At 39.0% G+C, this 23895-nt stretch overlaps 1 protein-coding gene across 7 annotated transcripts in view; it reads left to right on the forward strand.

Annotated features, from left to right (window-relative positions):
* The window catches only part of RBM20 (RNA binding motif protein 20), a 107725-nt gene that overhangs the window by 21280 nt on the left and 62550 nt on the right, over window positions 1-23895 (forward strand). Inside the window, exons 1-2 of one of the 7 annotated variants that reach the window (XM_071749379.1) lie at window positions 3612-3736; window positions 9766-9835. The exons of 4 other annotated variants lie outside the window; for them this stretch is intronic. Coding sequence is in view for 1 of the 3 variants with exons in the window: in XM_071749378.1 (XP_071605479.1) it covers window positions 3723-3736 (14 nt within the window). In the remaining 2 variants the exon portion in view is untranslated. Of the gene's footprint in view, window positions 1-3611; window positions 3737-9765; window positions 9836-23895 lie in introns of those variants that run through there. 2 more of the 7 variants (XM_071749380.1, XM_071749378.1) reach the window with 2 other exon arrangements.

Raw genomic sequence — 23895 nt, forward strand, 5'->3', positions numbered from 1 at the left:
CTGGCTCACTGCTGGGGATAATTGTGCTTTGCCATTCTGATTTCTACTGCTTATCCTGTGAAACAAAATTAATGATGGTAGCTTTTGGAAATGGAAGAGTAGCAGAGTCCTCATGGCACTTCTCATTGAATATTCCTCCAAGCCCAGGGGAAGGGCTATGATGCTCAGTTTCATGCAGTCTCTTTGACTCTTTCTTTGCATCTTTTGAAAAGCATATGTGGAAAACTGACTCACTAGTGAAAGGACTGGGAGAGGGGATAGAGGAGGAAAAGAAGGATAGATAGTTCTGGCAGGATAGTGTTTTTATGCCCTTCCTCCACAGTCCTTCTCCCAGCAAGTTTTACTTAAGGTTTTTTCCACATAAAATCTTGTCGGTCTTCCTGATGCCGTGTCACGTCCTTATCTGTGAGACCCCTAGTTTCTCCTCTTCCAAACTTTCTTTGGTTTAAACTTTTTTCTTGTCTCCTTTCTCAATAGCTCAACCTTGGGCACAGAGAAGAAATACCCTTTGCTTTTTCCTGTTCACAAGAAATGTCACAGAGAATCACAGCAGATTTGACCTGGAAAGGCTTTTACTCAGAGATACAGCCTTCTGATGTGGTTTAAGGTGGTGGGAATGGGAATTCAGCATTTGTTTGAGAGAGGTCAGAGATTTTCATAGTTTACAGAACGAGAAGACTTGTAGCATTTATCAAAGGCCTGAAAATGCTCTATTAACAGCAGCTTTCGAGCTCTAGAGGGTCCATAAACCAAGAAAACTCGACATTGTTAATGAAAGAGCAAGTGTAGAAGACATTATCTTCCTGGGGAGAGGAGTAGGGAGCTCTTTCCTCTATTTTAAAGAGGCTATAAAATCCTGCCTCAAAGGATTTTTGGCGTGCAGAGCTCTGCTGTAAGCAGAGATTTTGTGTTGGCTCAGTGCACGGGCTGCGGGGTGGAGAGCTGGGAGCCCAGAAGGTCAGGATTGTGTTTAGCCCATGACTATCAGCTCTGTGATACTCTGTTAGTCATAGAAACTTGAGAAATCTGTTCAGCTCTTCTGGGTTTGATTTTGATATATTGGGACAGCTTTTAAAGTTTCGTCAGAGTTTGAAGTGGTAGCTCCAGTAGGGAAGTCTGTTGATTGAAATAGTGTTTTGAAAATAAACTTTTTTTTTAGATTTTTTTTCTGAATTTGCACTCATCTCTTCATTTTACGAGAAGAAAGTTATCTGTAACTGAAAAGTCTGTCTCCCTGGAAGTTAAGTTCTTCATGCACAAGGTTTGAGGACTTTAACTTCTCAGCTGCAGAAGCAGTACAAAATTATTTTAGCAGGAATAGCTTTATAAATATTCAGATACAAGTAAGTTTTTTTTTTTTATGTTGCAGGTATTCCTTTAAAATTTGTAATTTTGTTTCTTTCCAGCTCCAATTTTTAATTAGTCCCAATTAAACAGTTTTTGTTAATCAGTAGGGCAGAACCATATTTTGTTATCGTTTCCTAGGAGCTGTGTTCACCTAAATCAGGTATTCAAAACTGTAGCTTTTAGAGGAAAGCAAACCATAAGCCACTTGTCCTGCATAAATCAATTATTTTAGTCTTTAAATGTGAGGTTGTATTAACCTTGCCCTTTCCCTGCTGGAAACGGGTGGAGGGATTTATTAACCAGTCATGTGGCATGGGCTGTTCAGTCTTTCATTCTCCTTGCAGAAAAAAAGGAATAATTTTTTCCAGAAATCACAGGACAGGCTATCAAACCGTATCATTTTTTCCCCATTGAGCACTGGTAGGGTCAAACATAACCATTGAGAGGTCTTGTTCTATGCAGACTCCTTTGGGCAGGTTTGTGGGGGGAATGATGGATTGCTGCAAAGTGGATCGTGGAATCACAGAATGGGTTGGGAATGGGACAATTAAAATGGATAATCACTCAGGTTTATCCATCCATCTGTCAGTGATAACGTACTGTGACACATCAGACAATTTTACTGTAATTAAATATTTTCTACCGAGGTACATTACACAAAATAGTCCCACATTTTTTCGTATTATTACTCATTCTTCCTTACCATATCAGTGTATTTCTGCTCCCAAAGGCAATTAAAAAAATGTCCCGTTTTTGTGCTTATTCTCTAGATACGTTGAGCAGAGAAATTTAAATCATTAAATCTAGAAGCTGTTACTTTTGGAGAGGAACTGGTTTATTCTAATTGTAAATTGTTTCACATTTTTGTATCTATACGTCGTGCAAAAGAAAAATACAGGTTTTTGGCTGTATCCCACCAGATTGAAAAAATCCTCTTCCAAGAGCAGGAATTTATTTTTCTTGCAAAGGAATTCCTTTTTGGTTTTGGATTCCATATTGGAGAAAGACAGATCAAATTCTTTATCACTTCTAAACCAAACATATACAATGTGAAAGCTGCTTAGGTATGTCTGAATCTCAGGTTGCTATTTTGAGTTGCTTTTTGAGTGAACAAAACATTGAAAATTTTTTTATAATCAGTGTTTTTTTTATTTTCTATTTTTAAAATTAGACTTGTAAATAACCCATTTATTTAAATTTGTGAACTCGGATCTTTTAAATAAAAGGGGATGCACTTTCAGGATCAAATTTCATGGAATAAGGCTAATTTAATCTGGTTTCTTAGGGATTTTTGTCCTGTTTTGTACTGTGGAACTTTTGTCAAATGTGACTAGTTAAGTACTACTGAATAATAGCTGTCCTTTCAGTTACTATGTTAAGATTGTTTTCCTCCTTGATGCAATGAAATTTTAATTCTCTCTGCATCTGTTCAATAGCTTAGAATCCCAATATACCTGAAGATTTTGAAAGTCAAATATTCATTATTTTCTAAAGCTTCCTGTTAAATATCAGGGCTGTTGGTTGATTTTTCTTTTAGTAAAAATTCTAAGTAAAATGCAAATGAAAGATTTTTTTTTCTTGTATAGTTTAAAAAATAATTCTTCAATACTTGTTATCGTGAAGATATCTATGCAAAAATGTGATTTAGTCCTGCTGCAGAATTCCTAAATTATTACAATTTTGGAGTTTAAAAAACCCCTCCGTTTCTGCTATTTAAAAAACATTATAGAAACTTATATTACTGTATAGTTGAAAAACCTATCTCTACTCTATTTATAGAATCTAGAATATACTGTTTTTAAATAACAGCAAAGATGTTGCTTAAGAAAAAGTCTTTTTATGCAAGACTGCCTTGTAATGGGAAAGCTTTTTTCTGCTGCTTTGCAAAGAAATCTGCACGTCTCATCTGAAAAGCACACCACTTCTTTGTTAATTAAATTGCATAGATCTGAAAATGGTTTATTTCATTTTGCTACGAAATGATAAAACTCTGGTGGAGGAAGTTTGGGTCCCCTACGCGCCTGCTTCAAAGCCATCAAATGGGGTGATCAGTAACGGGTAACATTTAGGGGAACCTGGCAGCTGATCTTGGTGTCAATGCAATTACTTGATTATTAATCTATGAACTATAAGATAACATTAATTTACAGACTGCTCCGGCCTTAAATTCTGTTTCAAGCATTCTGTTCCCTTTCGAGAGATGAACTTCCCCAGGCCAGTGCTTATCTGCCTCCCTTCCCAGCTGCCTGGATTTAAGCTATAGTGGCTTGGGCAGCACCAGCAGTTGAACCTTGCTACCCATGGGAGTGCTTAGGAAGAAGATGGGGAATTACTGAGTTTTTATCAGTGAGAGGAGAAGCTCAAATGCAAAGATAATGGATCAGAAAAGGTAGCGTATTCATTTACCTTGATGATATCGGTTTGTTGTAATTACTTAGGATAACATTTAGTAGTTAATGGTATTTATTTACTAGGTCCATTTAAAGGGAGATAACAGAGGGTGTCTTACTGCTGTTCCATTTTTTGCTAGAAGCTTTTGTGCCTCCGGTGTGTAATATTATTGTGTTGATTAGCAAAGGCAGATGAAAGTTTGTGGTTTTATTTTAATTCTTACTGTGAATGGGATGGTGGTGGCACTGGTGAAGAAGACATCTCCTTCTTTTGAAATTGTAAGGCACAGGCAGAAGAGAAAGGGCTTCAAGGTAGGGTTTATTTTTCTAAATTGTTCCTGCTGCCCTTGACAAACAGGCTTTTCTGCAGTCATGATTCAGCATTGTTGCTCCCAAATGAGTTAGGACAGATCTGGATGCTGCTGCATGAAGTTTGCAAAACAGTCTTAAGAGTGAGATAACAGTGGAAATGTTTTCTGCTGCTTTCAGATGCAGACAATCTATTTTTGAACTGGAGCCCAATATCAGACCCCGGATTTTGTCAGGTCAGGGGGTGGGCACCGAAGACCTTATCTCTTTTTTCCTTTGTTGACAACATATCCTTATCCTTCTTGGGTCCTGGGGTGACTGTGTGATAATGCTGGTATTTAAAACACCTAGATAGGAGAAGTCACAAAGTTCTTTTTTCTATTTTTAAGGGTGCTCATTAAAGCTCAAGCAAGGCTCAGAGACCCATAGGGGTGTGGGATGAGATTTGGGGAGAGAATACTGCCCCTAAGACCAAGAAGTAGCTTTCAACCATGCTTTATTCAACACAGATGTATTAAAAGCATAGATTAGTGTTATATAAGCATAAACTATCAGCACTTATTAGATATTTTATAAACATCTTCATTTTTTTAGTTGTTTTTTTTAATGGCTGTACTTTAGGGAAAAGTGTTTTTCTGGAGCATTTAGGAAGCTTTTAATTAAGCAGTTATTTGTTTGTTTTTAAAGAAGACCACTGAAATTACGTAGTGTTATATTTACAGAAAAGTTACTTGTGTGCATTTTTTAAAAAAGATTTATGGCTAGATAAATAGCAAAACCTCAAATACCTTCATAAGGGTAAGGAACTGAAGGAAACTTCTAAATAGTGACTAGAAGGAGCACGTCAAATTCTGTGCAAAATCATGAGAGCACATAAAGGAGTCCTTGGTGTGTGTTGCAGTCTGGAAGTAGCCAGACTGACTCAAATTATCTGAAATGAATTTTTTTTGCTTAACCATTTAGTGTCCTAGCTCAGCATTGCTTCCCTGCCCCAGATCCTTGGACCCTGCAGTGTTGTAGAGGGCAAGGAAGTTTAACTGCAGTAAATGCTCCCTGTTTGTGGGTTAATAGTAAAGAATTATATAACCAAGAAATTGCATGTTTTAATTTTGCTTTATTTATACTGGCATTTAAAACTAGAACAAAATAATGTAAACCAAACTGTAACTCTGGGAAAAAAATGAAGTAATCTGCAGCTATGAATAATGCAGTTTTCCTGAAGAAATGATGAATATTGAAGAAATAATCTTGGAAGAGCTTGGCTATTTATTGTTACAGGATCATTTCAGAGAAATATTTCTTGTTTTAGCAAAATGGTAGTTTTTCCTCTGTTTTCAACCTCCTTTGTAACTTTCTTTACTGGAGGGAAGGGGGCGAAGGGAAAGAGAAGAAACAATTTGTTCAAAAGAGGCATTTAACTGGTCAGTGGTTCCCCATCTAAAGACACATTTGCAAAATTTGGGCAGGGTTTGGAAGGAGGAAGTGAAAATGCAACAATTTATGTGTTAACAGGAAAATGAATGCTCTTTAGTGTGTTCAGATTGTATAAAAATGTGATTATTGTAACCTGTAAATTGCATCTATCTCTTGAACTAAATCATACTATAGAAAATATATTACAGGAATATTTTCCTCATGGAAAATATGGAATTTTCTTTTTGTTCAGTGGTAATTTTGTGGGATTTTGTGCCATTTGCTGGCGTGCCTAGTGACATAAGCAGGCAATAGTGATGAATTATACCTGAAAAACAAAATTAAGGCAACAAATAAAATGTATTTTTACTTGTGTTAGTGAAGCTCAACAGAAGCCAGTATTTAACACATGCATCTGTATAATCTCATTAGGCAATAGATGCAAATCTCTGTACCAGGAGGAAATACTGCTTTGAGCAAAGGAAAACTGAAATTCTTTTGTCTTTCAATATAAATTTGTAATTGGAGGTAGCATTGTCATTACAGTGGTAGTTCACACAGTTCAGTAGCTCCTTCATTAGGTCTTCCCTGCCTGTATTCAGCATGTTGGCTCCTGTCTGATTTTTGGTTATCTGCAATATTAGTCTCATGGGGTTCTGTGTGAACCTCTTTAAAAGGGTTGGAAAGAACCCTTGCTTGTAAAATCTGACCAACTACAATCTGACTCAGAATATTTCTGCAGCAAATGAAAACACGTGCTGCATTTTGGTATTAAGATGAAAAAGGTGTTGGAAGTGCTGAGTAGATATTCCTTGATATTGTACTTTTTATTTATATCAGTCTAGATAATTTCTCAGTTACAGTCTCAGGTGAAAAACAGGAATTAAAACCACAGAATAAATCATAGCTTAATTATGCCCTTATTTTTCCTGTAGAGATAAAGACTGTCAAATCATTTAGGAAAATGATAGTGTATCTTATTAATTACTGTTGTGATGAATTATTTCTGCTGCAGCCATGCCCTTTAATGCTACTCCTTTATTAATTACATATGCTCCTGGTTGTTGTACTATCTAAAAAAATCCAAATCATACAACTCTAATCACTCCTTCTGGGGGTTTTTAATGTCACCTACAGATTTGTTAAATGCCCTTATAAAAATTAAAAATTTAGCAGTATAGACTGCACTAAATCATTCTTTAATCCAATGGGTTTTAAGTGTACATTAATCCCCAGTGACTCCTAGGAACAGATGAGTAGGTACAAAATCATTTACCTCTTTAAATACGTACAGTCTGGTTTATAGTTGATTGTATGTGGTTTCTAATTAGATATCTGTAGATCTGTTACATGAAACAGCTTATCTTTTTTAGCATTATTCACTTTTCCTGAAACTATCACACACAGAAAAAGTAAAAATCTTAGGGGAAAAAAAAAAAGGGGGGGGGGGGAAAGAACTATAGTAAAGAATGAGCTAATTTGGTCCCAGACAGATCCTCTCTAATTCTTCAGGTAGAGAGCTGGGATCTCTTCTTTAAGCCATGTATCTTAAAGGATTTAAACATCAAAAATATTACTTGGGTAGTAGAAATGTAGATACAGTATTTCTATTTGGGCAGTAGAAATGGTTTAACACCCACAGCGTATCGGTATTTTCTGTGTTAAAATATTATGGTGACTTTTTAAATTACCCAAACCCCAGCTTTCAGGCTCTTCTTGTATCAAGCAGGTTATAGAGGTTACCAAAGTATTAGGGCTGTGCTGAAGATGACAGATCCCTTCAGCAATATTTTGCTGTCCTTTCACTCAGAGTTTGTTTTCTCAGTCAGTGACCCACCCGTGATTTCTCCTTTTGCTTTTGCTGGAGTGAAAACTAGAGAACTTACTTTAAAGCAGATGTTACTGATGATGTTCAATATGGATTGAGTATGTTTCCCAGCAATGGAGTGGCAAAGAAAACCTAATAATATCTATATTGCTGATATAGATTAAATGGCCAGAGACTGGAGCTGCTCAGCGTCTCGGCACAGGCAGCGATCTGCTGCGTGCAGGGCTGTAAGAAAACCCCTCAAGGAGTTTAAGCTGCAAGTTGCTCATTTGCACAATATATCAAATATCACCTTGAAAGAACATGCAGTTTATTTATCTTTTATAATTGTTAAGGAACACGAATAAAATCAGGAAGAAATTCCTTAGGAATGATTAGCTCCGGAGCAGTTCTTTACATGGATCTTTGCATTCAGTGTGTACACATTATGGGCACACAGCTAAGGAAATTGAGCAATTCTAGAATGCCTGTTATACCAGATATTATATTCCATCTTATTATTCCCATAGACCAGCAGGGAGCACGAACTCTTCCTTTCCTAGAAGATACAAACCAATTTTACATTCCTTTATACGTCTTCATCGTATATCACAGTGAGCTTGTGCCAAAAATTGATAATTTAGGGACTGGTGTTCAACTCTCTCAGAATTGTACTTGCATGCAGAGTTGCCAAAGGCAGTTCATTTGGAGTTTTCTGTTTTGTATTCATTTGTCCTCGTGGTGCTTGAAAATTTCCTTTTTAGAATTAGCAGGCAATTTCTGAATCTTTGCTTGAGGAAACACACCAGGGAACCCCACACATGCTCTCTGGTATCTAAGCAAAACAGAGTGAATGTCCTGTATTAAGCTTTGTTAAATAGCCCACAAAATTAATAAATACTGAGTTCCTCAACAAAATTACTGAAGAAAGAATGAGAATCTGGGCTTTGAGCAGGAAAACAGTCTCATTGTGGTCAGTTGGTGATTTCAGACACTTCTTTATGAATCACTGAATTGGGACAGTTTGAAGCACAAGCCAGATTAATCCTCATCAATGGATTTTAAATCTTAGACCTGTTACATTAATGGAAACTTGTTCACTTACATTTTGGGGCTGGAGAGAAAACCAAACAAAAATGACCTTAAAACCAGCTGATGAACCTGTGGAGGCATTGGTAACCTTGGCCACTCTCATGGAGAAATGCCCCCTAAAGAGCCCGTGGAATTGGTGTGTTTTTTTTTTTCCTTCACAGCACAACTGAGACACAGAAACCCCATTTTCTTTAGCAAGAATGCTTGGATGTCCTCCAATCGAGTGGGAACAAAGAGTTGTCTGTCAGGGTCTCAGGAGCCCCCACATCTGCTTTTTTAGACAGGATGTGGAGAAGGATAAAAATCATTTCTCCATCTGCGTTGCCACCAAGGCTTTGAGAACACCTGGAATTATGAGAGCTCCCGTTTGAAGCTCATCACTGGAGCTGATTTTTGATGGAGTAATGGCCTTCAGGGTTGTGGTGTCTGGGAGCTCAGTATTAGGGCAGATTTTCCACTGGAGGTTCTGAACCCTGAAGTCTGAACCCAGTCCTCCTTTGGAAAATTATAAAATAATTCCAACAATTAATTTACAGGAGACTGTTTAAACTGGTTTTTAGCTTTTATTTTAAAAAATAAAATAAAATAATGAACTAAGCTAAACTAAACTAAGCTAAAATAACAACATAAAATCCTTTGAGCAATTCTTCACTATCTACTCAGAATTTCCTAAGCAAATGCATCAAATTTAGGCCTTTATTTTCGTTTTGCTTTCTATTTAAGTTGATTTTACTTGTATGAAGGTCCAACAAAGAACATTAAGCAAACAACCAGGTTGTTTGAGGGAAGTGCATTTTCACAAGAGCCTCTGTCTTTCCTCTGATCAATGTGCAGTGAAAGTGGCCCCAACTTGTCATATTATCAGTCAGCTTTTAACAGAAAGTGATTCCACAGTCACTCAGAAGAAATGTTTTGGTGGGCAGTTTGTGAAAAAAAAAAAGTTTCTGGACTTCTTCATAGCTATTACTCATCTGTCTCCTTTTTCAACTAAAGATGCTGTTGTTGGATTCTATGAACATCTACCAATAAGTACTGATATTTAATTGAATAGGAGCTGTCTTAGGTCTCTGTGTATCATGTCAAAAAGATTTGTTTGGTTTCTGTTGTTTTGTTTGTTTCATTTGCCATGGGGAAGCAATAATGGGCTACCATGTCCTTTCTTTAACACTTCCAGCTTTCAGGAATAGCAGTAACAAAATGTGCCTGGGCAGCTTCTAAAACCTCTGCTTTCTATATTAAAGATTGTTTGTTTAAATCAGTGGCCTAACTGGTTACATATTGGTAAGAGTAGAATTTATTAATATAAAAACATTTGGGTTCAAAATACAAGTTACAGTATATTTTACAAAGTAGTCATAATTTAAAAAAAATGTAATTATAGTCATCTTTATTTCTGGAATTTTAAAGTTTGCAGGAAAACTCTGAAATGGAAAGATTGACAGCCTTAATTGTAATTATGTGTTCTTGAAACTAGAAGGTGAGTATGTTAATGACTCCTTTTTGTATTCACTACTCATCATTTATGATAGCACTTAATCTTAAAAGTTCAACTTGTGTTTGATGTTTTTAATATTGAAAAAAAACCCTGCCTACTAAGGAAAGTATGCTGTAAAGATTGACTGGCAACTGAGTGCATTAGTTCTTGTTTCATTTTTACTGTAAATGACAAATATTAAGGATACTGATGGATTTTCCAGTCAGCTGAGTTTCTGCTGTTTTTCTCTAGTACAAGTCTGAATTACAAGAACTCTGAGTACAAGTGTGCTCAGACTTCTACATTTCTGTAGTTTTGAAAGTTGGCTTTGGTTACTAAGATTGCATGATCATTAAACTCTTGTCTGATTGTTGTCTTAAAAGCAAATGTTTTAAGTTGCCACAAAATACAACAGAGTTATTGTGTCAGTTGGGTTGGTTACATCCTTCTTAACAGAGAAGTCTGAAATGCTGAAACTATAGCACTGGACATAGGTTTATAAATTTAAATAGAGATAACAATAAGGTTGTTTGAAGGATTACTTTTAAAATTCAAAAGTTAAAAAAAATTAAAAAATTTAAAAGTTAGGTGGTGGTGGGAAAATCCTGGTGACAGAACATTTGTGTTAAAGTGGGTCTTGCTTACAATTTGCCTTCACTATTATTATTTCTTCTGACAGTTTTAACAGTGTGTGATCTCCCATAATCTAAAACTGGATGTGCACTTTTCTGAGACAAAATATCAGCTAGAGGGGAGGGAGGGAAGAGTAACAGTTAAAACAATAAAAAAACCCAACCCTGTAAGTAACAAGAGTGCTTTCTGATTACTTCGGAGTTTTTAGTATCATAGTTGCTAAAAACTTTTAGAATAATTTTCCATTACTGAATTGCTGGCAATCTAACCAATGTTTAAGAAATCTGTATTTCTGTATTGCTGTTCTGAAAAGTCTGAGCAGCTGGAAGCTGCTACACTGCTGATTTGTTAAAAAAAAGGACAAGGAAAATTTCCCTAGACATTGGCTGTTATAGTAGCAAAAGCTTATTTAAAAGCCGTATACTCCTTTGTGAATGCACTAGAGGTAAAGTTTTTATGTTAGAAACTTTTTAAAAATTTTTTTAATAGTAACACCTGGCTCGAAGTGACATTTTTAGCCTTTTTCAGTCAAATGTTTTCAAATTAATTTTAAAAGTAAGTTTAAATATATCACTGGGTATTTTTTAAGAGACACAGAGTAACAGAAGTACAGCAAAGATGAAGGATGGTTGAGTAGTGGAAGGAAAAACAATAAACCTCTTGGAAAAGGCATTTCATCAAGATGTGAGAGAAGTTAAAATGTTACATGTTTTCTGTTTCTTTGAAGTTGATATATTCATATTAATGGTGGCAATGAAGTGAGCTTTCTTCAAATCCTCTCTGACCTCAGTTAGGGGTGTTCTGTGCTGTCCAGAAGGTACAGGGAACAAATGGAAAAGTATTTTGTTGTTATCAATAAATGTCAGTGTTCCCCAGCAGTGGGACACAGCGAGTTTTTCGTGTTAGTCAGACAGTTCTTTGGTATTAGATTTTTGGGAGGGGAATATATTGGGGATTTTTGGGGGGGAATATATAACAAGTATATTAGATAAAAATTGTTAATTCCCATTAATGCACGTGTTATAATCCAGAAGTCAACTAATGATTTAAACTATTACAGTGTTTTTAATGTTACATTTTAAAATTGTAAAGAATAGAAACTTTGTTTTCCTTTGCATGCATTTAAACCTCTTGAGAGGAGTTTTAATTTTCTTTCATTTGTATAGCTCTACTTTTCCTTTATCAAGCCAGTTTTCTAGCTGAGGGAAAAGTGTCTGCCATACCCTGTAAAACAGAGTGGGAATACAGAGCCATCACATGTATTATGGATTCCCAGTCTGGATGCACACACATTACACAAGCTCTTCTTTCTTTTGTATATAGTGATTTCCTTTTATTATATATATTTATATATATATGGGGTTTTTAGGAGGCTAAATAATTTTTTTTTTTTTTTTTTTTTTTTTTCGTTTAGGAGGCTTGAACCTATCTGGTTTTTCTAAAAAGTAGAGATTGTATTAAACTCCTTTTTATTTTTATATCCAAACTGATTACCGGTGCTTCCCCCTGAAGTACCTTTAAGGGATGTGCAAAAGAAAAAAAAAATACCTGGGAAACATCTGGTAACTCCGTAAAGTTCTGTAAAGGCTGCAATATAGAGAGGATGAAGGCACAGTCGGTGCAATAATCTGCCACCGTGCTGCAGTAACTAATTGAAAATACAGTAAAAAAAAAAAAAAAAGTAAAGTTAAAAAAAGTAAAGTTAAAAAAAACAAAACAAAACAAACAAACAAAAAAAAACCAACCCAAAAAACCCACACTAGGAATTCTTTTTCCCACACTATTAAGGGCAGGACCGTCTGCCGGTGCCGGATGAGGAGCGGGGAGGTGCAGTGACCCCGCGGTGTTACCCACCTGGGTGCGGGGATGCGCGGCGGGGCGGGGGTCCCACGGCGGCACCGGGACTGGCGGAGGTCCCCCCGCAGCATCGCTGAGGTTGAGATGGCAGCGGGGGGCTGAGAGGTTTCGGTGCCATTCCCCGAGGCGCTGGGCACGTCTAAGAGGAGGGGTTGGTTGCTTCTACCTCAAAGACTTTGTTAAGGATTAGGGGGCTTTAGCGAGGATCGTGCGGGGTCATCGCTCTGAGCGGTGGAAAATGCAGCCGTGGCTTAGGCGGGTAGAGGTGACGGTCTGGGGTGAAAGATGAGCTAGGAGAGGTTTCTGTAATACCGGGAATTAAATAATGTGAGTTGGGGCACAACAGAGAAAAATAACAAACACGGAGAGAACAAAGGAGAGCAAACCCACCAGTAAGTGAACTGGGCACACAGATGACTTCTGGGAATAGCTGTGTTGCCTTGAGACAATAATCAGCAATGTAATATTAATTTGCTAATGTATATATTTAGCAACTGGTAAGGCCCTATGATATTTTAAATCCTTTTTCTTTTACATCTTGGTTAAAAATAGAACATATTACTCTCTCTCATGTGAATGAACTGGGATACTCCCTAAGTGCAGTTTAAAAGATCTGTATTATAATTTAAACCATAGAAAACGCAGAGAACATAAATAAGATTTTACATGCTTTAGGCATTCCATATCATGAACTGCTTAATTATCTTTCTTTGTTTGTAACTGAATATATCCAAACCAGGCTTGTGTTTATGAGCAGCAATGGGTGATGTTTCTTTTGAGATTCCTTGATGAGATTGCCATATCATCTGGCACTCTTGACCAAAAGTCATTTTCTTACCTCCCAGCCTCTCAAGATTAGTAGGCTTTTTTTTTTTCCCACAGCTTGATGACAGATGAGACTAGTGTGCTGCTGCACATGGGAGTCTTCTTTGTGCTGTACTGTAAACAAATGATTTTTATAGCAGATACAGCAGAGGTTTAAGATGGCTTGTGTCTTTGTTTCGTTTGGGTTTGGTTTTTTTTATTAATGAGCATGAAGAGCATTGATATGAATCATTATTGGTAATAGTCAGCCCTAAGGAAAAGCACCTGACTAGATGCTTCATGTAGATAGGGAAATGTCTGTGTAGATAGGGAAAGGCTGTCTGTGTTCAGGCTGTGCTTTTGAGTGTAAAGCTTGGCTGGAAATATCTGAGGCTGGGTGTTTTTAGTGACTCTTGCACAGCAAACTGAGATAGGTCTGATTTGGATTCCCAGTGAATAAGCATCTGTATCATCAAGCCTGGTTATTGGTCTCATCAAAGGGAGGCTGTATCACTTTAACCTCTCAAAGAAGGTTCTCCATCGTTCTCCATTGTGTGGGAGCTACTTGAGTTAACTTGATCTGTTCCTGGCTGTGGTGCTGCTGTTTGGTGCTCCAGTAGGATCCTGGTGGCCAGGCTGTATTTCCCAGTAGACTCAGGACCTCTCTATTTCACCATTCTGGACAATCAGAATTTACATGTGGGTTTCAGTGGTCTTCTTAAGATGTTAAAGTGGACACGTTTTGTTCTGAGGTTGCCCATTTCAGCCAATTGCAATTGGAGACCCTCCATAGCTCATGTAGAAAGTGTTAGAAAGGAAATATGAAAGAGTGATGAACTCCTGTTGTGTCTGAGTTGTCAGAATTGTGGCCAACCAGTAATTAAGAGTGGTGTTTGAGAAATAATGTGTCGTGTGTGTCCCCTGAAACCAGACCTGCCATCCCAAACAAAAGAAACATCACCTTTTTCTGAAAGTTCTCTACATGGAAACAACTCACAAGCTTTTATGTACTTTTTTTTTTTTTTATTTGAGGAGGAGCAAGGTTTATTCAGGACAATTTAGGCTGAAGAGAGGTTTGCAAACAGCTCACCAAACTTTTGGGAGCATTACTGTGACATCTTCCATTAGTGGGTTTGTCACTTTGAGGCACTGGAGTGACAATGTGGCTGGTTGATCTCTTCCAGAAACCTCTGGACTCCAAGAATAAGTTTGAAGGTGATTGTAGTACGTAGTATCATTTACATAACTTATCTATCAGTAACACTTCCCGTGTTGTCAAATGTGTGTGTGTTTCTGTATGTGCCTGCTGAAAGGATGGGGTTCAAAGGATAAACTCTGACCGTGATGTGGACTCAATTTGACCTTGAAAAAGGCACCTCCTCCTTGGTTGTACTGCTTTTCATAAACAAAAAAGCCAACACCTCCATTGGCCATTTCCTCTTCCACCACTCAGGCTACTCAGGACTCCTTGTAGGAAAAAGGAGCAAGTCTGGTTATAGACCTTGACTTAAGTTTTTGACAACAATCTGGTTTGGTTTTTGTTCATAAGCATTTTCTCTTGTTAAAGACTTGACTCACGATCAGGATAAATGGCTGGAATAACAAGGATTTGGGTCACTGTTGATACGCAGCAATGTCTGTAAGTGTGGCCTTTCACCAGGCTTCATGCCATATTAATCACTAAGTCTCAGAGCAGTGGTGGGACCTATCTCCTTGCTATCAGTCCCTGCAGCCTGGGTGCTGGATGTGTCAGCACAATGCCCCTGGCAGATGGAAGCATTGCAGTAAATACATGCAGTTATGGTTTAAGTGAAAAAGCTATGGGAAAGGAAATACATTAATCCATTGCAGCTGTTTTTTTCTTTTAAGTAAGAGTCTGTAATAAATGGAGAGTTTTTCCTGGACTTAGCCTTTACATTTCTAGATTCCTTTCTTGAGTGAAGGAGGGAGTGGAAAAGAAATTCAACTGAAGCATAAAAAAAATACTAAAATACAGAAGCAACTGAAAATCAAATTAGGTTGTGCATATGGAAAGAAATCTTCTCCATACGGTCTCTTCTTGTGAACACACTTCAGGAAATCCTGGTCTAGCAGATCATAAAATAGGCACAATACATGTGAGTGCATCATTTGTTTAGGTGGTGGGGTGGAGGCAATGTTTAGGAAGTGCTTTAAAAACAGAAAGAAATGGATTCCTGAATCTAGGAAGAGCTAAACTTCATGAATGATGGAGTATGGGCTTGCTCTTTGAAAGGAAGCTAAACATTTTGTCTTTTAGCTCTTTGGATTTTAGATACTTTCTTCCTACATAATAAAAAAATTGATGGCTGATCCTCTTTGTTTTCTGCAGTTTTAAGAACATTTAGTGTGTACTTACGCTAGCAGAAAAGGAGAGGATGTTGAGTATTTTACAAAATATATTTAAAATTCAAAGCTATCAGTGTAATTCAGAAAATAAATTCAGTATAAATCAGAAAATCCTTTTGCTTCTCAGATGCCCAGTTTTGACTCTGGTGTCATTATTTTGCTGTTTGTCCAGCTGTTGCCATTTTCATGTGCTAGGAGGACCACATATCCCGAGAAAGCAATTTCCTCTGACATACAGATAAGGAGAAGAATCACATCTTTCTCTCTCCCCTTCCCCCTTCTCCTTTAGTTGTAAATCACCTCTGAAAGGGATGAAAACTTTATTCTTTACTTTTAGAAAGTCTGTGGTCCCTGCTCAGCGTGGCAGGGATGGGGGATCCGTGCTCTTCCTGCCCAGCGTCTCCGTCAGCTCCGCGGTGTCCCTGGGTTGGGAGGGAGGTGTTTGGGCTCCACAGCTGCTGTTGCCCTACGTGTTGGGTGTTGATGTGGGTGTTGGTGCAAGGGCTGGTGAGAAGTGTCTGTTCACTGAGGGCATGGCTAGCTGGGGTCTGTAAACTTTCTCTGCAGAACTGCTGTGCAAATGCCTGCTCGAAGATGGGGTTGGAGCGACAGAGCCTGCACACGCAGCTGAGCTGAGAGTGGGCACTGATCCAAGCCTAATGTATCTGCCAGCTGTGCCAGTGGCTTTTGGTCCCTCTTGGAATAGATGAAAACGTTGCAGAGCTCTGTGTTGGTACATCTAGAGCCGTTTCTTTTGTTGGTGAGAGCTGGAAAAGCCTCTGTGCTGCACCACAGTGGATAATGCAGGCACAGTAACCTGTTTCAGTGGCATCGGTTGCAAATTTTATTCTGTCACATGGAAGCCTTGCAGGGAAAAAGAGATAAATAGAAACGGTGTAAAACTTTAGCTAGACTGCTGCTGACTCTTAAATACTGCTTGGTCTCTTGCTTTCCAGAAATTTTGTGGAAGCTGCAGGTACTCTAGGAAAAAAGGTGGTCAGCTAAGAACATTTGGCTGAATTAAGCCATAGATTATGTGGGTTCTGTTGTGTCAGTAATTTCATATCCTCCTAAGAGCTTGTTGATCTTCTTGCAATGGGTTTGATGTGAACAAAGTCGGGGCAGAAGCTGATGTGTTACGGAGCCAAGGCACGCACGGCAGAACGGGCAAATCCGCCTGCATCTCTCCTGGGGGTGCCTGTTTGCTGCCTAAATGTTATCTTTGTTGGATCTGTCGTTGTACTTACATATGCATGACCGGTTTTGCTCATCTTCTGGTGGCTTTCCAACATTGAAAACAAATTGAAAATGTGCAAATATTACCTTAACAAACTAACACTCAGAAAAACTGTAGCGGAGGTGTTTTGTTTTGAATTGCTCTGTTTTTTTCTTGGTTGGTTGTTTGGGTTTTTTTTTAGTTTTTTGGGAGGGTTTTGGGTTTTTTTGTTGGGTTGTTTTTTTTTTTAATGTCACTTAAGTGCATTTTAAGCAAAACAGCTTCAAGTTCAACTCTCAAAGCAGCTTTTGTCCTTAGGAAAACTGTGCTGGCTAGTGCGAGCTGCAGTGTGGATGGGGCAACTAATTCCCCTGTGAAGGAGAAATTGTAACCATGTAAATAGGAAGAGATGCAGATGTTTTCCTTGTTCAGATCCGCTCCTCAGATAATGCTGTACTGTGCACCATGTGTGCACTGTGCCATGAGAATCCTGCAATTCTCAGAGGGCTTTGGTTAAACATACCCTGCAGCATTCCAGAGCTCTGGCACCAGGGATGCCCATCACAACCTTTCTCCTTCATACGTCTTTTCTGGTGCTTGACCCGTAACAGATACACAAGTATCTTAGGAATGAAGCTATTACAGACTAATTTCCCCTGCTGCTTATTTTCTCATGTAGATTCTATTCCTTTTTCTTGCACAAGTTGTGTTTGTTTGTTGTTACATTCAAGGTGCAAGGTCTTGTCCACAACTGAGGGACTGCAAGCTTCACTGATGTTTGTGCAACTTTCTACACCTGTTGCATTTTGAGATACAAAATGTGAATTTCCTCTACTCCTCAAGCTGGTGGCTTACTTTTCTTCTGAAGGGTTTAATTGTTCTTTTGCTCGTCAAAGAGAGATAACCCAGATGTCTTTCCCCTTCTGTGGTAGGGGAGAAGTTTCCTTGATCTCAAGAAAACAGACTCCTGTTTCTCTAAAGAAACAGCCTGTAAGCCAAGGTTCTGGCCTCTTGTCTGAGTGGTTTGTGAGCCTTGTAACTAATGGAAATATTTGCTGGCATATGTGGAGACTGAGAGGAAGGATACTGCTATGTTTCTGAGGTGATTTCAGCACCAAGGGAGCAACTCCATCAGCTTGGGATAATGATATCCTCATTATGTTGTATTTTGGAAAACAAGCTTCAACTTTATTACTTAGAAACATTTTTAATGTACCTGTGGTTATACCAAAGGAAGAGAAAATGGCAATCTTATACCAGCTGTCTTTTTGACAAATGTCTCAACATAGACTAGCAGAGGCTGTGATATTCCTCTTACCCCTTCTTGGTAATCTGAAAAATTTTGGTGATGATCTGCTCCAGGGCAGTAGCATAGGAATGTCAGGTAAATTCTGTGTTTCTTTCTCTGATGGATACAGTAGCCATCCAGTTAAACAACAAGTCTGTGTGGGAAAAAGGTGTTACACTAAAAGCTAATGGAATGTCTTCCCTGGGAGTTAGAAAATTAGGAATATGTTACTGGCAGTGCAGAAAGATATTGATGACTGGAAGAAATGAGGCTGACTTATGACATGATTACATTATCTAAGAAGGAAATCTTATACTAATCTTCAGAAAGAGTATTGTAAGCCCACTGCTTAATCCCTGTATATACCAGAGCTCTGGCTTTGCTGCACTTGAGCTGGAGAACTCCACTCTGCTTGGTGTTCAGTTTTCAGAGGACACTAAAATCAGTAGCTTCTCTTGGGCTGGCCTGAATTCTGGGGCCTCAATGAATGACAGGATAAATCTGAGTCTGAGAAGCTTCTGCTGTGGTGTCTCCCTAAATACAGCATCTCTTCACCATTCTTTCAGCAGATTTTAGCTCTTCTCTCATATGAACACATGGGAATAGCTCAGTTGTTCTGATGACAGCCCAAAAGCAGCAGGAGCTCTGCACAGCCACCTGAATGATGTGGAGCTCCCTTCACCTTTAGCAGAGGAGAACTTTAGCAGGGGACAAGAGAGGCAGGAGGCTGATGTGCAGGAGATACAGGTTACCCTGTGTGTGCAAAGATCATACTGCCAAAAGGACTTTCAGTATCTAAGACATCAGCAGAGCTGGGTAGCCTGCAGAGATACACAGCAGCCAGCTGAACATCATTTTTTAACCAATTTCTGCTCCTTTCTGTTGGTTGTCATGATGTGTTTTAGCATGTTCATCAGAGGGCTGTGAGGCTTTTAGCCATCCTCCAAAAAGTTGGCTGTTGTTGACAAGTAAGACAGAAGGTTTGTTCATCAGTAAATAATTACTAATTGCAAGGAATGAAATTCATTATCCTGGTTAAACAGTAGTTGCAGTAATCAGTGAGTTCTAACAAAATTGGCACCAAGCGCCCAACTTTATAATTAATGAATTATATCTCTAAAAGCCTGTTAGCATTCAAACTCAATCTGTTTTACAAGTTCACCTGCTTTTTTCTAAAGACACACCTCAGTCATCAGTGACATCTTGCCCTTGCTCACTTGTGCTCTGTTAGCTCTCCAGATCCCATGGCATTGCTCTTCAGCTGGTCGCTCAAGCGTGCTGAAATGCAACGTGAACTTCACTCTTAGCTAATGCTATGGAGATCAGTGGAAATGCAGCAGCATATCCCAGCAGTAAATCTGGCATCCTCAATTTCAGTATTTTTCTAAATCACTTGTGAAAGCAGGCTGAAGACTGGGCTCTGTGTGTCTCAGAGGTGTAAGTCAGTTCTATAATTATGGACAACTCTTTTATTTGCCCCTGTGCTCAGCCCTGGTGAGGCCACACCTCGAGTCCTGTGTCCAGTTCTGGGCCCCTCAGTTCAGGAAGGATATCGAGGTCCTGGAGCAGGTCCAAAGGAGGCAACTGGGCTGGTGAAGGGACTCGAGCACAGATCCTATGAGGAGAGGCTGAGGGAGCTGGGGGTGTTCAGCCTGGAGAAGAGGAGGCTCAGAGGAGACCTCATCACTCTCTACAACTCCCTGAAAGGAGGTTGGAGCCAGGGGGGGGTTGGTCTCTTTTCCCAGGCAACTCTCAGCAAGACAAGAGGGCACAAGAGGTCTCAAGTTGTGCCAGGGGAGGTTTAGGTTGGACATTAGAAAGAATTTCTTTACTGAGAGGGTGATCAGACATTGGAATGGGCTGCCCAGGGAAGTGGTGGATTCTCCATCCCTGGAGATATTTAAAAAGAGACTGGATGTGGCACTCAGTGCCATGGGCTGGGAACTGCAGCGGGAGTGGATCAAGGGTTGGACTTGATGATCTCTGAGGTCCCTTCCAACCCAGCCAATTCTATGATTCTATGATTCTATTTTTTAGTGTCTTCTTCTGTTCAAGCAGGGTTGATGGAAACAGAGGTTTGGAAGATACTTAACTGTGCCAATAAAAAATTGAGTGCAACAGCTAAAAATTAATTAACTTAAAAGACTATGTTTTTTTTAAACAAACCTGACTGGCACAAAACCTCCATAGCACAAAAGCATGTGGAATGGTGGATAATTATGTTGTTGCACAATCCAGTGTGCTTGCCAAGGAGCAGAGAACTATAATTTCCATAGAAGAGGGAAACAGTAAGGTGTTAATGAACTCATTGCCCCAGTTCCTAACGTGTGCAAACAGCAGATTATTTTGAGAGGTACATATGTGTGTGAATATCTGTAATAAATAAATTCTCCCAGATTCCATTCCAGACAAGATTATTATAATGTGCTGGGTTTGGCACAGAATGTGAAAGCATTTAGAAGACAAAGCCAGTGCAAAGTGTCATCTTTCTTTTCAAAACATTGTCCCTCCATGAAGAAATGCAGTGTCTGGCATGTGATCTGAACTAATGGACTTTTTCTTGCATGAGTTTAAGATACAAAATTTCTGACTTGTCATTTTTTTTCCTTTCAAATGCTCCAAGCAGCAGTGCCAGGCTTGAGGGAGGCTCTCACTGCCTCTGTGTCCATTGCTCTGGTGCAGCTGAGACCTTTGAGTTGCTTTGGCCTTTTGGCTCAGGAGTTTGAGGGTGGAGGAGCTCTCTGAGCTCTCTGATGGCTTCAGCAGCATTTTCTGGATTCCCAGGGCACACAGAGCCAGGAGAGAAGCCTTGGCTGCAGGCAGTGCTATAGGTTCCTGCCCCACACATGTGAGACTCAATCTTGTGTTGCCCAGCTCTTTGCTGAAGACTCAGCAGATCAATATCCTAAGGAATTAAATTGAGGAGTTCAAGGTTAATTACTTACACGGTGGATATCAATTTACTGTGTAAAATTACTTGCATTTGTACCCATCTAAGCACGTCAAGTGATCCAATCTAAACTTGGATTCTCTGGACATTAATTGCTGAGGAATTGTGTCCAGCCAAATAACACATGAGAACTCAACAAAACCATTTTATATGGTGGAGTTAGTGAGGAAAGAGGTGATTGTTGTGTTCTGAAGTCAGATTTCAGATCTGTTTTCTGTGCTTAGGGAATGCCTGATATAGATGCAAGATGATCTACGCTTTATTTAACATGAATTCATTATAAGGAGAAGAAAAGCAGGAATCTTAACTGGTTTGTTATCAGAAGCTCATATTCTGTTCATGAGGGTTATAAAGAAAAGACCAAATTTGGTTTTATTTCTTGTGGTAATTAGTCATAGAGAAATGCTATGTTGTTCCCAATCTACGCAATTCAAAATCCACATTATAACCTTCACATGCCTTTATTTGTTGATCGTTCTCTTTATTTATTGATTATAAAGAAAACCAAAGGTCACTGTGAATCTAGATTTATCATATTTGTAGTGTGATGTGCAAATACAGTAATGCAGTGTTCCCACAGAGAATTACCTTGATATGAACAACCATGCAATTCCTTTCTCCATCCTTTGTTCTGTTACCAGCTTGAACTGTAGAGCAGCTTTTTTGGGCTGAAATGCAGTCACTGTTCAAGAGCAGAAAAGACCCATCATAAAGCAATTGAGTCCTCATCACATGTATTTGATCACTGCCTGTGATCAAAATACTGTGTTTGCCCAAATATATTGAATTAAGATCATCTTATCTTTTACAGCTTCCCTCAGCCTCCTACCCAAAGCAGTCAGAAAGGAAGAGGTGGGCCAGGACACCTCTTTAGGAAATTCTTCATAGTCTGCAGTAGGGACATAGAGAGATGGTGACAGGTATCAGGAAACTAATACAAACAAAATAGGTAATAAAGGCAGTAGAGGAAAATATTGTACTAAGTAAATGGCTTTGCATTTTATATCCAAATATTTCACAGGAATTTGCAATCACCTGTAGGATTAATTTGAAATATTATTTGAAATCATTTTGAAATTGATAAAATGTCAAGCGGTGGATATTTTGGACTGAGGGTGGATATGAGTAACATAATCAGTTCTCAGGTCTGGGTTCTTGGCTTCTTTCCACCATCTTCTTTAGATGGGTTTGTTTTGTTTTCCAGATAACTTGGGTGCTGCCCCTGGGAGGTTTTCTGGGGGGGTGGGGTTGGCTCTAATTGTCACTTCCTACTTGGAGATCTGAGCAGCATGGAAAGCTCTGAGGTCAGCAATTCCCCTGTATGTTTTTGTGGGCACAGGGATTAAAAGACATTCTTGGGAGACACCATAGAGGTCACTGCTGCAGTGTTCACTCAGAAGGTTTACGTTTGACAGAGAAGGGTTAAATTTATTTGTCTGTTGGAGTGTAATAAACAGTTGTCACCGATTATAAATTATCGAAACTGCAGGTGGTCTTTGGTAATGACATATTCAGACTTTTTGACTTGTGTTCAAGCTAGTAAACACTTCAGTGCATCTCTGTGCTGGCTGGGCTAAAAATAGCCTCTAACCCCAGTGAAATCTACTTTAAGGATTTCTGTACTTAAATAACATTTGCGTCTGCACTGCAAGAGAGGATGAGTAAGAGGGGAAGATCAAAATAGTTAAAATCATTATGGAAAACAAGAAAAGTCTAGGAGAGGAGAGTTTACAGCAGCCTAGTACAAAGGTTGATGGGTAACACTAAAAATTTGTTTATATTTTAATCTTCAAACTATGTCAGTGATAGAAACAAAGAAGTGATTTCCTTGCAAGGTGTGTAAAATCTTTATCAGCAAGTCTGACATTTGCTTTAAATTATTTCTTAGTGTTTAGATTATTTATATGCTATAGGGTAGTTATGTGATCATGATTCCAATTAACTGTTAGAACTCTTGGAACTTCTGCATATGATTACTTATTGTAGTTGCAAGAAAGAAATATAACAAGCCTCAGAACAGACAAGCAGCCCTTATTTCCTGGGATGTTGTTTCTAGATGCTGCAGTTATTTGCCTTGTGCAACGTTTCATTCAGTTTCTAGATAAGCTTAAATGAGCAGTGAACACCTCTGCTTCAGAGCACTATTTATTTAGGTTGTGGAAAGCTTGCTGAAGATGCATGGGCACACCTCCTGCTAGCTAAGCATGTGTGCTAACCTGATTTGTTGAAGAAAAAAGCAGTGTCTGGTCCTGCTTGTGCTGGGTTTGCTCAATTTCTCTGCCTTCCCTCTCTTTGCTCACCACTAAAAAGCACATTACACTCAGTGGCCAACAATCCCAACAAACCATCAGTTAGCAAAGTTCCTAGAGCACCTGGGCGTTCTTGAATAAAGATTTTGCAGATGATTGAAACACCAAAGGTTAATTTTGGGGAGGCAAGACCAATAGAAAATTTAATGTGGTAAACCCAGGCTGCAGTGATTACTCAGCCTCTTCTGATCTTGGGAGGCAGAGAGGAGCGGGGCAGCAGGAAGTCAGGGCTGGGTGTGTTTGCACAACCCCACTACATTTTGTCATGGCTGCTAGGCACAAAGGCAGGATGAAGTATTTTGCCTGGAATTTCTTTTATTTTGTCACTGGGAAGTCCTATCCCCATGCCAGTAAGGATGTTTGTGGAGGGGGTGAGATTCAGTTTTGTCTTTCTACAGCAACAAACTGTGGCTGCTGCTCATCCCCTGATGGGAGTGGGAAGGAAGAAGAGAAGTTTCTAAAACTTGATGTGGGGAATTGCTGAGAGTATTTCCAAACTCTGGTTTTGTTTCATTTGCATTCTCTCCCACAGCTTAAGTTTTACCCAAGTGCTTGGCCTGACAGGTTTGTCTGCTTGCAGTTCCTTATTCTGAAGACTCTGTAGCTCCTGGATTGACACTGTCTTCCTTCCAGTGTTCA

Source organism: Heliangelus exortis, chromosome 7, assembly GCF_036169615.1.
Source record: "Heliangelus exortis chromosome 7, bHelExo1.hap1, whole genome shotgun sequence".
NCBI lineage: Eukaryota > Metazoa > Chordata > Aves > Apodiformes > Trochilidae > Heliangelus > Heliangelus exortis.